Below are 14,673 nucleotides of genomic sequence, written 5' to 3' on the forward strand. Positions count from 1 at the left end.
GAGTGGATTGAGTGAGGTCACCAATGGAAGTGCCTGGTCTGCCCTCACTAGACAGTGGTGATCTTATTAATATAAAATGCTGATAATATTACCCACTGTGAGTCCCATGCAGGCTGAGACTTCTCTGTCTTTTTTGTTCTCCACTCAGCCCCCGGAGCTTGAGGGCGATGCTAGCATGCAGCATAGTACCATTCAAAAGTATTTGTTGCCTAAATGTACAGTCCAGAGCAAGCTGGCCCGCCCTCCCAGTGAACTCTGATGTGCTGGACGTGTTTCCAGGGCTGTGACTTCTCTGCCTAGGGCGCTTAGCCTTCTGAACAGTCCCTTAATAACATAGAAATGATGCAGACACAAAATGAGAATGAGCACCGGACAATTTCATATTTCTTTCTCTTCTCAGAATACATTATTCTGAATTATTAGCTAGTCTACAGGCAGGCTGTTTGTAGTACAGAAATGAAAAGAACTGCTGGGTACGGCGCACGCCTTTAATCTCAGCACTCAGGAAGCAGAGGCAAGCAGATCTCTCTGAGTTCAAGGCCAGCCTGGTCTACAAAGTTCCAGAACAGCCAGGGCTGTTAAAACAGGGAAACCCTGTCTCAAAAAACAGAAGACAACAAAACAGAAAGAAAGGAACTAGGTATGGTATACATGTCTTTATCCCAGCACTCTGGAGGCAGAGACAGGTGGAGCTCTGAGAGCTGAGTTCCAGGACAGCAAGGGCTACATAAAGAGACCCTGTCTCAAAAACAAGCAAACAAATCAGAGGACATAATCTGAGTATAAACCAGGCTAAAATACTGTGAAGACTGTAGGATTGGGCTGATACCTGGTTATCTGAAAGGTGGTGGCAGACATGCAAAGATTGATTTTAGTCAGGTGTGACAGTATGTCCTGTAACCCAGCACTTGGAAGGTGAGGTGAGAATTTAGAGTTTAAATCCACATTAAACACTGTCACCAAGGAACAATAGTAAGGCCTAGAGAGAGATCTTATGGGGTCTTCCAGAGGACCTGGGTTGGAGTCTGAGCCCCCAGGCTAACAACCATCTGTGACTCCGGTGCGGCCATGGGCACCATTCATACACGTGGTACACAGGCATAGATATAGGCAAACATTCACATACATAAAATAAAGAATTAATTAAATGAAAAAGAGTGAGAAGGGCTCTGCTGGTAAAGGCAGTTGCAGTGCAAGCCTGATGACCTCAGGTCAGTCCTGGGGACCCATTTAAAGGGGGGAAGAGAAAATGGACTCCTCTAAGCTGCCCTCTGCCCTCCTCAGAAACGCTGCGCTGCGTCATTCTCATGTGCATGCACACACACACACACACACTATCACAGCGGCACCACCATACCCATCCACACACACACACTATCACAGCGGCACCACCATACCCATCCACACACACACACACACACACCATCACAGCGGCACCACCACACCCATCCACACACACACCATCACAGCGGCACCACCATACCCATCCACACACACACACACACACACCATCACAGCGGCACCACCATACCCATCCACACACACACCATCACAGCGGCACCACCATACCCATCCACACACACCATCACAGCGGCACCACCACACCCATCCACACACACCATCACAGCGGCACCACCATACCCATCCACACACACCATCACAGCGGCACCACCATACCCATCCACACACACCATCACAGCGGCACCACCATACCCATCCACACACACACACCATCACAGCGGCACCACCATACCCATCCACACACACACCATCACAGCGGCACCACCATACCCATCTACACACACACACCATCACAGCGGCACCACCATACCCATCCACACACACACACACACACACCATCACAGCGGCACCACCACACCCATCCACACACACCATCACAGCGGCACCACCATACCCATCCACACACACCATCACAGCGGCACCACCATACCCATCTACACACACACACCATCACAGCGGCACCACCATACCCATCCACACACACACACACACACACACCATCACAGCGGCACCACCACACCCATCCACACACACCATCACAGCGGCACCACCATACCCATCCACACACACCATCACAGCGGCACCACCATACCCATCCACACACACCATCACAGCGGCACCACCATACCCATCTACACACACACACCATCACAGCGGCACCACCATACCCATCCACACACACACACACACACCATCACAGCGGCACCACCACACCCATCCACACACACCATCACAGCGGCACCACCATACCCATCCACACACACCATCACAGCGGCACCACCATACCCATCCACACACACACACACACACCATCACAGCGGCACCACCATACCCATCCACACACACACACACACACCATCACAGCGGCACCACCATACCCATCCACACACACACACACACCATCACAGCGGCACCACCATACCCATCCACACACACACACACCATCACAGTGGCACCACCATACCCATCCACACACACCATCACAGCGGCACCACCATACCCATCCACACACACCATCACAGCGGCACCACCATACCCATCCACACACACACACACACACACCATCACAGCGGCACCACCACACCCATCTACACAGGAGATTTTTTTCTAATCCTGTAACTTTATTTGATATTCATTGAGTTAGTTCTCATCCCAGGTCACTGTAGAGGTTTTAATGTGGTCGTAGGACACAAGTTGCTGACATAAAGAGCTTGTCTGGTGAGTCCTCATCCTCATTTTGTTTTTCTGGACAAACATACGGGATACAGTGTGGACCATTTTTTATTCTTCGAGACCAGATGAGCCTGGTGTCAGTGTGCACCCCTGAAGTTCCCTTTGCTTCATCGCACATTTCTGGATTTCTTGGAGGGCCTGAGGGGCATGTTTCTTGAAGCCCTACCGTGGGTGTGCTCATGAATGTTGATGGTGTGTTCTCGGGTTACCTCTTTGTTGATGGAAGAATGGCCCATTTTCTTGCTGCCCTCCTGCCAGACCCAAGTTGGAAAGGAAGGGCTCGAAGGATTATAGGAAGGAAAACCAGATCACAGGGAGGTGGAGAGTGGAGGTGTAAACAGGCATATTTGGGGACTTAGTGATCTACCAGACTCCCGTCCTGCCGAAAAATTATGGGCTCTGTCAGGATATATCAGATGTTCTCAAAGTAATCTCCCTGTTTTTCTTTGTGTTTTCCCAGGCAATTGATAGCATCCATCAAGTAGGCGTTTACTGCCTTGCTCTGGTGCCTGCCAACACATTACCAAAAACTCCACTAGGAGGAATCCATATATCTCAGACAAAACAGCTCTTTCTGGAGGGATCTCTGCACCCGTGTAATATCCTCATGTGTCCACATACATGTGTGACGAACTTGCCCAAACCCCGACAAAAGCAGCCAGGTAATAATCTAGCTTCTAGCTGTGACATTACGATGCAGCTTTTTGAAGGCAGACTCTTTCAGCGCGTGGTGCATCGGTTTAGGCTCTATGCAGAGATAACAAGAACAGCATACGCTGCCCAGCAGCCAGGAAGACGGCTGCCTGTGGGAACGCTGCCCTGGCTGAATGTTTCTCCTCTTCTGAGTTTGCCACGATGGTCAGCATCCCCCTAGGAGAAAGGGGTAAAACGCGTCCTCTGGTGACAAGAGCAGCTGGTTTTCCATGGGTGCTCACTAAATGCCATGCACTGGCTATGCATGTTACGTGTGTGATCCTGAGTGTGAGCCGTGTGCTCACTCTCAGTATCATTGTATCATACTGGCCTTCTGCGGGAATCTCATGCCTAGACCTACTCCTTCTCTCATAGCTGCTGAGGTGTGGTGTAGGCCTGTCTTACCTTTGGGGAATAGGCATCTTCTGAGTAATAACCAGAACATAAACAGCATGCTTTGTGTTGGCCATTTTCAAGGTACAAACCAAAAGAATATGAATTGCCACATGGAAAAGAGAAGAAACACAAATCAGTTTCACCTTCTTGCCTCATTTCTCAGCAGACAAATGTCACGGGGCTGGGTGGAAAGCTAAGGTACTGATGTGACCCATTGATAGGCAGTCCTCTTTAAACATATGTCAAATTGAGTTGATGTCCTGTCTCAAAAAATTAAGAAGTTATGGCGTGGTGGCATACACCAAGACAGTGGGATCTCTGAGTTCAAAACCAGTCTGGTCTACATAGTAAGTTCCAGGCCATCCAGGGCTACACAGTGAGGCCTTGTCTCAATGAAAGAGATGAGGAGGGGACTTAAAACTGGCATGGCTTTGCTGGATGTGCTGACACCTTTTAGCTTCCTGTCTGCTTAGAAACATCAAAGCCCAAACCAGGCCTCTCCAGTGCCCCCTCCACCCCCGGCCCATACCCTGCATGGTGAGTAGAGGAAAAGCAGACAGTGGGAGGACTGGAAAGGAAGGTGTGGCATTTGAGTCTATTTTATGAGGTGGCCGTTACTGACAGGGGAGCAGCAGGTGTGGTGATGAGGTATGGGATGCTTGCATGACCCTGCACTGCTCTAAAGTGGAGAAGTTGGTCACCATGCTCGCTGTGGTCCACCGTCCCAAAGTCCTATCCCACCCTTGGCCAGACCGTTAGAACTACCCTATCTTAGTGACAGTGGGCTCTGCTAGTGGAAATGAAGGGGTTAGGAGGCTAGCATTCTAGTTCTTGTGTTTGTTCATTGGTCTTATGTTGGTTGGGACTACTGTTGTAATACGAGAAAGTCTGGATCAAGAAGGTTGTGTGGTTAATTAAGAAATGTAATAGGAGCTGGAGAGATGCCTGAATGCTAAGAGTCTTTGCTGCTTCTCTAGAGGATCTGTGTCCAGATTGGAGCGTCCGTACAGGCAACTCACAACTGCCTGTAACTCCAGCCTCTAGGATTAGACACCGTCTTCTGGCCTCTATTAGGTACCCACACATATGACACATGTGTGCACTCACACACATAAAAATGAAACAACAGAAATGGAGTATCTTGACACACATTTCCTGCGTAGGCATATAGTAACCACATAAAATGTACCTCCTGCAGCAGTGTGGCTTACTGGCAGAGTGTGTTCAACATGTGCAAGCTCCTGGATTCGATTCCCAGCACTGAAGAAACACAGACCTGTGCAATCCCTTCTTCATCTTAAATCTTATTGCTTTATTATGAATAGAATCCTATTTTAAGTAGCAGTATAAGATGATTTATTTATTTGTTTGTTTGTTTATTTATTTTTGAGATAGAATTTAGATGTGGTAGGCCTTAAATTCACGGTCATTATGCCTCAGCCTCCCAAGTGCTGGATTACATGTATGCTCACCCTGATAAACATATGATTTTTTAATGAAAACAATCGCCGGGCGGTGGTGGCGCACGCCTTTAATCCCAGCACTCGGGAGGCAGAGGCAGGCGGATCTCTGTGAGTTCGAGACCAGCCTGGTCTACAAGAGCTGGTTCCAGGACAGGCTCCAAAAACCACAGAGAAACCCTGTCTCGAAAAACCAAAAAAAAAAAAAAAAAAAAAAAAAGAAAACAATCATGTTTGAGTAGATGCTTTTAAAATGTTCTTAGAGGTACAGTAGACTTTAAATTTTTCTTTTTTTCTTTTTTTTTTTTGGTTTTTTTTTATATGTTTTGAGACAGGGTTTCTCTGTGTAGTAGCCTGAAGTCCCAGCAACCTTGCCTCAACCTCCTTACTACTGGATTTGCTAGTATAAGCCACATGCCCAGTATGGGCAGTACTTTCCACAGGAAACATGACTGAAACGGGATGTCCAGCCAACCCACACAAATGTGGTTAGGGTGTCTATTTCTGTCACCACCTCCTACTGTTTCTTGTCTAGAGCAAGTCAGACCATGTCCAACAAGTCAGTGTAGCCAAGTAGCGTCCAGCGTGAGTGCAGCTAAGAAAAGAAGGAAGGTTCTGACAGAAACAACTGTGGCCATGAGTCTCCTTAGCAGCCTGCCTGACCTCTAGCAGTGTTCTGCATCCTGACCAGCAGAGAGGAGAAAGCTGTAGAGAGAATTCCTTCTCCAAACAGATCTCACAGAAGTCAGAATTCAGGGGTGACCTTTTCTCCCTTGTCTCAAACTAAAGAATATAGTCTGTTTCAGGGTGTGTACAGACAATCTGGGTTATCAGCAACTCTGAGGTCAAGACCAACGTGGTCTACTGAGAGTTCTGGGTTGTCATTGTAAGAACTTGTTTAGGAAAAAGAAGAAGCAGAAAAGAAAACTGTGTTGTGTTATGGGGGGGGGGGGGGATAGTAGGTAAAGTACGGTGTTGGCCTCAGGGAACTTTGAAAGCTTTGTGGGAAAGGTGAGGGAATGTTCCAGGTGGGGCAGTGTGCAGTGTCCTGGGAACTGCCTCCTGCTTCTCCATTTTCACTCTGACCCGTGTGCTCAAGAACTGCACCTAGAAGACCCTTGTTCATGTGCTGCTGCTGTGAAGAGACACGTGACTACGGCAGCTCTTATAAAGGGAAACCTTTAATTGGGCTCACTTACAGTTCAGAGATTTAGTGCATTATCATTATGGCAGGAAACATGGTGACATGTGACAGACATGGTGCTGGAGAAGGAGCTGAGAGTTCTACATCTTGATCTCAGGCAACAGGAAGTGAACTATGTACCACACTGGGTGTAGCTTGAGCAAATGAGACCTCAAACCCACCCCCACAGTGACACACCTCTTCAACAAAGTCACACCTCCTGATAGTGACACTCCCTATGGGCTAAGCATTCAAACACTTGAGTCTGTGTGTCCAAACCTATTCATACCACCACAGTCTTATACCACAGTCTTTCAGGTGTTACTACTTAGTGTCCACTTTTTTTTTTCTTTTGGTTTTACGAGACAGGGTTTCTCTGTAGCTTTGGAGCCTGTCCTGGAACTAGCTCTTGTAGACCAGGCTGGCCTCGAACTCACAGAGATCCTCCTGCCTCTGTCTCCCGAGTGCTGGGATTAAAGGTGTGCGCCACCATCGCCCGGCCTAGTGTCGACTTTTTAAATGTCACTCCTGGGGCTGGAGAGGCACTGAGAGGCTGAGGGCAGTTTGTGCTCTTACAGAGAACCCGAGTTCAAATCTCTGCGCCCACATTGGGTAGCTCACAACTACCTAGTTCCAGGGGATCTGATCTCCTCTTCTGGCTTCTGCAAACGTGTACACACATATACATACACATAAATAATAAAATAAATCTTTAGAAACAGAAACAGCAGTTTTGTTTATTTCACACTGTAAAGATAGTTCAGATCATTTTCACAGGTATATGCTGGGTCCTTAATATGGAAAGGACTGTTTGGAGAGTGGCGTATCTCATTTATTATGCAATTTCATAAGAAAGGATGGTGTCTCAAGATTATTTTGAACACTTTGCAGGCAAGCTGTTCTCCCATCAGAGTGTGGAAACAATCTCCCATCCTCAACTTTTTTATCTTTTATGGCAAACAGTTTAAAATTGCATTTTGTGTGTGTGTGTGTGTGTGTGTGTGTGTGTGTGTGTGTGTGTGTGTGTGTATCAAAGGACAATTTGTGAATTTGTGCAAGTAAATTTTTTCTTTCATTAATCCTTTTTTTTTTTTTTTTTAAATGTGTAGCCCAGGCTGGCCTCGAACTCGTGATCCTCCTGCCTCTGCCTCCTTCAGCAAATCCTACCGGTGTGCGCCACCACAACCGGCTCATTAATCCTTAAGCTGCTGAAAAATAAATTTTCCCTTCAACCATGTTGATCCTGGAGATTAAACTTAGATCATTAGGCTTATTGAATCTTCTTGCTGGTCCCTTTTCTTTGCTTTTCTTTTCTTTTCCTTTTCTTCTCCTCTCCTCTCCCTTCTCCTCCCTTCCCCTCCCCTCCCTCTCTCTCTCTCAGGTTTTTTGAGACGCGGTTTCTCTGTAGCTTTGAGGCCTGTCCTGGAACTAGATCTTGTAGACCAGGCTGGCCTCAAACTCACAGAGATCCACCTGCCTCTGCCTCCTGAGTACTGGGATTAAAGGCGTGCACCACCACCGCCCAGCTTTATTTTTATTTGTTTGTTTGTTTATTTATTTATTTATTATGTATTCAGTGTTCTGCCATTATAGATGGTTGTGACCACTTGTGGTTGCTGGGAATTGAACTCAGGACCTTTGGAAGAGCAGACAAAGCTCTTAACCACTGAGCCATCTCCAGCCCCTTATTTTTTTTAATTCATTTTGAAGTAATTGTAGACTTATAAAAAATTGTCTACTACTATGAAGTTATGGCATATTCTTTATTCAGTTTCCCTAAATATTCACACACACATATACTTTTTTTTTGAGTTCTCACTGTATAGCATACAAGTGCTGAGAATAAAAGACATTGCATATTAAGCATCATTATTCAGAACCTAATGGCAATGATGGTTTTGTGGTTTGTTCTCCATTGACTCTAGATTGCAAACATCATGACCTTTTACCTGTACTGTTTGAACACTTTTACCAAAGAAGCACAGAACTTTCTCTACTTGTTTTATTATAACAGATTTTTCATTTAAGTAGTGTGTAAACGTAGATGAGGCTGGCTGCTTGTTTGTTTTCCAATCACTCAGACCCGAATAATCACGCAGAAATTATTATATTAATTACTACACTGTTTGGTCTGTTAGCTCAGGCTTCTTGTTAACTGACATATCTCAAACCCATTTCTATTAATCTGTGTGTCGCCATGAGGCTGTGGCTTATCGGGTAAGGTTCTATTCTGGCATCTTTCTCCTTTGGCAGCTACATGGTGCCACTGACTCTGCCTACTCTCTATATTTTTCCAGCCTGGCTATATTCTGTCCTGCCATAGGCCGAAGCAGCTACTTTATTAAGCAATGTTAATAAAAGGCACTCATAGCATAAAAGGGGAATCCCACATCATGTCAAGGTTATGTGTTGCATTTGGCTGTCTTATTTTATCTTTAATACATAGACTGTTTTGGGTGTGCTGGTGCCAGTGACAGGAAGCTAAGAGATGTCTGTGAGTTTGAAGCTTGTGATTTGGATTTCCTCATTTACTTTTTTTTTTTTTTTTTTTTTTGGTTTTTCGAGACAGGGTTTCTCTGTGGCTTTGGAGCCTGTCCTGGAACTAGCTCTGTAGACCAGGCTGGTCTCGAACTCACAGAGATCCGCCTGCCTCTGCCTCCCGAGTGCTGGGATTAAAGGCGTGCGCCACCATCGCCCGGCTCCTCATTTACTTTTAATAAAAAACTTCTCATTTCCTCTTTTAAAAAATTATATATGCATGTGTGTGTATGTAGAGTATGTGCACATGCATGCACTATGGCACACATGTGGAAGTCAAAGGACATATGGTTCTAGAGATGGAACTGCTATCAGACCTGGTGGCAAACACCTTTACCCACTAAGCCATCTCACTGGCCTAGCACTACTCAGATTTCTAATGATCTCGGGCCACATCCTGATAGGTGATCAGTTTCTTGCAGACCAGATATCAGTTACTGTAAGCACTCTTTTTTAGGGTTGTGGTGGTCATAGCAAATAAAGCTGTTTGTAGGAACCGGTAGAACTGTGGACTCTGGAGTACAATTGTCCCCATAGAACCAAGCTCAGTGGCCACCTGTGCCCCTTGTTCCCTCACCCTGAGTCTCCTGTGTCTGTTCTGTTTGTCTCCAGCACTTCCCAGCTTTGTTCACAGCATGTATACCTTTTGGTTGCCTTTGCACTGGAATACAGGCTCTTCGTCCCATGTCTGAAAGACCACATAATCCCTGACATTGCTGAATGAACTTCTGAACCAGTTTGGGCCAGTGCAAAAACGCTTGGAAGTGTGTAACTTGAGTCTTCACAGGCTTGGTGTCTGCTTCTGTTCACAGGTGTCGGCCCTGCTTCTGTGATGGTTGGGAATCTGGTTGCAGGTAAACGCATAGCACAAGCTGCAGGAAGGGACCTGGGGCAAATTGAAGAGAATGATCTTGTGAGGAAGGTAAGTTCCAGACATGCCAAGTGTCTGCCAGTGAGCTCAGGATAGAGTGCAGATCTGGGTTCATTCCATGAGTCTTTGAGACTTGCTGACCTCAAGTCCTTCTCTCTGCTTTGTGATTTTAGCACCAGTTCCTGGCAGAGATTTTGCAGTGGCGAGCCCAGGCAACTCCTGACCATGTACTCTTCATGCTGCTAAATGCCAAGGTATTGCACTTGCAGGACTGGGGAGAGTTTGCATAGCATGGACAAGGCCCTGGGTTCAGTGATGATGCATGCCTATAATCCCAGCACTGGAGTTAAACTCATCATCCTCAAACTACGTATATAGGTTACAAGAGACACTGTCTCAACGCAAGCAAACACATGAATAAGAAAGTAAGAAAACATTAAGAAAGAAAGACTCTAAGTATGTTTGGTTTAAGTCAATGCTAACATACCCTAAGTACCTGGAACACTGGGAGAGAAAAAGAAATCCATACCTGTCTTTAGTTACCAGGGAGTTTTCTCAAGAGAATCCTTGGCCTGAGGTGATGTTCCAGAGGCCAAGCCTGTGGAGTGTGATGTCTGCTTGACTGTGCTTGTTTGTGCTTGTTTCTCTCTGAATGTCAGCCCACTCATCCTTCTTCTCTTGAAAGGGAACTACTGTGTGCACAGCCAGCTGCCTTCAGCTTCATAAGCGAGCTGAGAGGATTGCATCAGTACTTGGTGACAAGGGACATCTAAATGCAGGGGACAATGTGGTATTGCTCTACCCACCTGGTAAGTGTTGGACTGGTAAACTGGACTCTGCACTGTTCTGAGGTGACACATACCAGGAGAGGAGAGGATGGGAACTCGGGGCCACTCTCTGCTACCACAGAGGCCTGGTGCTTTGCACCACCACAGCTCTGCGTGTGCACTTGTTAGAACTGAGCAGTGAGACGGCTCGGCTGAGAATGTCTAGTTTGCAGTCCCTCTGTTTCCATCAGTGCCTGCTTCATACAAGGTCCTCAGGCCACATGTGGTAGCACACTGCTGTGATTCCAGGCCTCAGGCAGTAGCAGGGGAATTAGTTACATAACAAGTTATAGACATATCTAGCCTGAGGTGTTTAACAAGACTTACAAGTAGCCAACATTGTCCTAGCCCTCAGGAGGCTGAAGTAGGTAGACCTCTGTGAGTTTATATGATAAGTTCCAGGCCAGCCAGAGCTACGTGGTGAGACCTGTCTCAAAACAAACAACAAATAGCCAGGCAAGGAAGCACACACCTAATAATCCCACCCTTGGGAAGTAGAGGTGAAAGGATAAGGTTCATGGCCAGCCTCAGCTACACAGCAAGGAGAAAGCTCAGTAGGTTAAGTGATTGCTACAAAAGCATAAGGGCCTGGGTTTAGAGCCCCAGCATCCATATCCAAAGCCAGGCTTGGGTCATTGAAGGAGCTCGGTGGGTAAAAGTGCTTGTCATGCCTGATGACCTGATGTTGATCCCAGGAACTCAAGGTAGTAAGAGAGAACCAATTCCCAAAGTTGGCCTCTGACCTCCACATGTACACATACATATCACACATACACATACACTAAATAAGTAAGTTTATATTAAAAAAAAATCTGGCATGGGGGTATGCACCAGCAGTCCTAACCTTGCAGAGGTAGAGACAGGTGGGTCCCTCAAGCTCCGTGACCATCTCATCTAGGCAAATTGTGAGTTCCAGGTCCAGTGAAAGAACTTATCTCAAAATATAAGGTAAAGAAGCCAGAGAGATGGATCATCAGTTGAGTTCTTGCTACTTTTCCAGGGGACCAGAGTCAGTTCCCAACTTAGTGCCTCACAACCACCTGTAATTCCAGGTTCGGTGCTCTGTTCTGGCTTCTGCAGACATCCACACACATAGGTACCTGCTTAGACACAGACACTCACATGCACAGGTACATGCTTAAACACAGACACACACATGCACAGGTACATGCTTAGACACAGATACTCACATACACAGGTACATGCTTAGACACACACATGCACAGGTACATGCTTAGACACAGACATCCACATACACAGGTACATGCTTAGACACAAACACACGTGCACAGGTACATGCTTAGACACAGACACACATGCACAAGTACATGCTTAGACATAGACACTCACATACACAGGCACATGCTTAGACACAGACACACACGCACAAGTACATGCTTAGACACAGACATACACAAGCTTAGACACAGACATACACATACACAGGCACATGCTTAGACACAGACACACACGCACAAGTACATGCTTAGACACAGACATCCACATATACAGGTACATGCTTAGATACAGACACACACATGCACAAGTACATGCTTAGACACAGACACACATCTTGTGAATAATCATTTTGTACAATGTGAAGATGTGTCTTTTCCAAGACACCTTCTAATTGGTTTAATAAATAGCCGAATTGTTGGATGGTAGTGGTACACTCCTTTAATCTCAGCACTCAGGAGGCAGAGGCAGGTGGATCTCTGTGAGTTCGAGGTCAGCCTGGTCTACAAGAACTAGTTCCAGGACAGGCTACAAAGCTACAGAGAAACCCTGTCTCGAAAAATTAAAAAAGAAAGAAGAAATAGCTGAATGGCTGATAGCTAGACAGAAGAGAATAGGCGGGACTTGTGGGCAGAGAGAGGAAGAGAAGGTGAATTGAAGTGTGGGAGAGACACGAGAACCCAGAGTGGAAAGTAAAAGTCACGAGCCACATGGCAGCACGTAGATTAGTAGAAATTGGTTAATTTAAGTTATAAGAGCTAGTTAGAAACAAGCCTAAGCTAAGGCTGAGTTTTCATAATTAATAATAAGTCTCTGGGTCATGATTTGGGGGCTGGCAGTCCAAGAAAGCCTGCTACATATGGTGCAAAATGGAATGCCAGATGTTGTGATTCTTTTTATTGTTTTATTAAAAAATAAAACTTGGGGGTGAATATTAGGGACTAAACGAGAGATCTACGGAACAACTGAAGCACTATTTTCCTCCTCTCCGCTTCCCACTCCTATTCCTCCCCTTGTGCCCTTCTATCTCCCTCTGAGTCTTCCAGGAAACTCTTTGGTCCATCTCAGCCAGCTGAATGTGGACTCCGCTCTCTGAACCGAGGTCGGACTCTATTGGTCATCTCGGAGCATTCAACACAAACAGCTCTCCCCAACACACATGCACACACAAAAGCTTTTTTTTTTATATATATATATTTATTTATTTATTTATTATGTATACAATATTCTGTATGTATGTATGTATGTGTGCAGGCCAGAAGAGGGCACCAGACCTCATTCCAGATGGTCGTGAGCCACCATGTGGTTGCTGGGAATTGAACTCAGGACCTTTGGAAGAGCAGGCAATGCTCTTAACCACTGAGCCATCTCACCAGCCCACACACAAAAGCAATGCTCTTAACCACTGAGCCATCTCACCAGCCCACACACAAAAGTTTTGAAAAGGTAGAGCACAATGGAGGAGGACAGCCATCTCCAGTCTCTGACCTCTCCCTGCGTGTGCACATACTAGTGTCAGCCCAGGACAGAGGTGTGCATAGCATGCGCTCTTGCCCGCTGAGCCGTCTCACTAGCCCAAATAGTCAGAATCCTAAGGGAAAAAAATTTTGGGGAGGGGTGGGGTATGTTCACAGACTGGGGTTCTCTCTGTAGCTCTGGAGTCTCCTGGAACTGTAGACCATGCTGGCCTTGAACTCACAGAGATCCGCCTTTCTCTAACTCCTGACTGCTGAGAAAGGCTCCACCACTGCCGGGCTCTAAGTGAAATATTTGAATTGAAAGATTAACACAAGAAAAACAAAGATATTTGCATTCCCCTTCTGTGTCCCTTCTGTCCCCTCACCTAGGCTTCATCGGGACTCTGTTCCCAGTGCTCCATTTCACCGTGTCCTGGTCTTTTCTCCCTCTCCTCCACTTTTTCTGTTCTTTCTACGCTGTTCATTTGTGTGAACACTAATAAGAATGCCTAGAAGACCGTCTGCTCTAGGAGGGATGTGTCCTGTGTGTTTGCATGAAGTTCTCTTCCATCCATCTGTCCTTAACGAGGTGGCAGGTCCCCAGCACTTCCTGAGGCCCCCAGGCTGCAGGCGGTGGTGGCGCACGCCTTTAAGCCCAGCACTCAGGAGGCAGAGGCAGGCGGATCTCTGGGAGTTCAAGGCCAGCCAGGTCTACAAGAGCTAGTTCCAGGACAGGCTCCAAAGCTACAGAGAAACCCTGTCTCGAAAAAATTAAAAAAACAAAAAAGGCCTTCCAGTTGCTTTTCTTGCAACAGCCTTTGTGCAAGGAAAGCTTGACAGTTCCTCCCTGTCCTTATTTCCTTAGTTAAAATCCTTGATTTCTGCAGCCATTTTTCCCAAGTAATAGAAAATAAACATCTTCTAAGAGCTCACGTCTCACCTTGAGGATGTACTCAGAGGCATGACACTTGTTAGCCCTGTCACAGCTCTGGGTTCCATTGCTGGACCACCCAAATATATTTGTGTGTGTGTGTGTGTGTGTATATATATATATATATATATATATATATATATATATATATATATATATATATATATATATATATATATTCCTTCCTTGTTTCCTGGGCCTCTTTATATAGTTTAAATTGTTTCCTATGCTTCCTTCTTTATTTATTTATTTATTGTTGTGTTGTTGTTGTTTTAAAGATAATCAGATTGGCCTTTAACTATCACTATGTAGTCCAGGCTGATCTTG

General features: G+C 46.0%; 1 protein-coding gene across 2 annotated transcripts in view; it reads left to right on the top strand.

Annotated features, from left to right (window-relative positions):
• Dip2b (disco interacting protein 2 homolog B) overlaps positions 1-14,673 on the top strand; it is a 191,524-nt gene that overhangs the window by 150,018 nt on the left and 26,833 nt on the right. For both annotated transcript variants that reach the window (XM_075960651.1, XM_075960652.1), the window contains 4 exons: positions 3,215-3,416; positions 9,837-9,946; positions 10,069-10,149; positions 10,581-10,704. In XM_075960651.1, coding sequence (XP_075816766.1) covers positions 3,215-3,416; positions 9,837-9,946; positions 10,069-10,149; positions 10,581-10,704 — 517 coding nt within the window. The remainder of the gene's footprint in view (positions 1-3,214; positions 3,417-9,836; positions 9,947-10,068; positions 10,150-10,580; positions 10,705-14,673) is intronic.

Source organism: Microtus pennsylvanicus, chromosome 2 (assembly GCF_037038515.1).
Source record: "Microtus pennsylvanicus isolate mMicPen1 chromosome 2, mMicPen1.hap1, whole genome shotgun sequence".
In the NCBI taxonomy this organism is placed as follows: Eukaryota; Metazoa; Chordata; class Mammalia; order Rodentia; family Cricetidae; genus Microtus; species Microtus pennsylvanicus.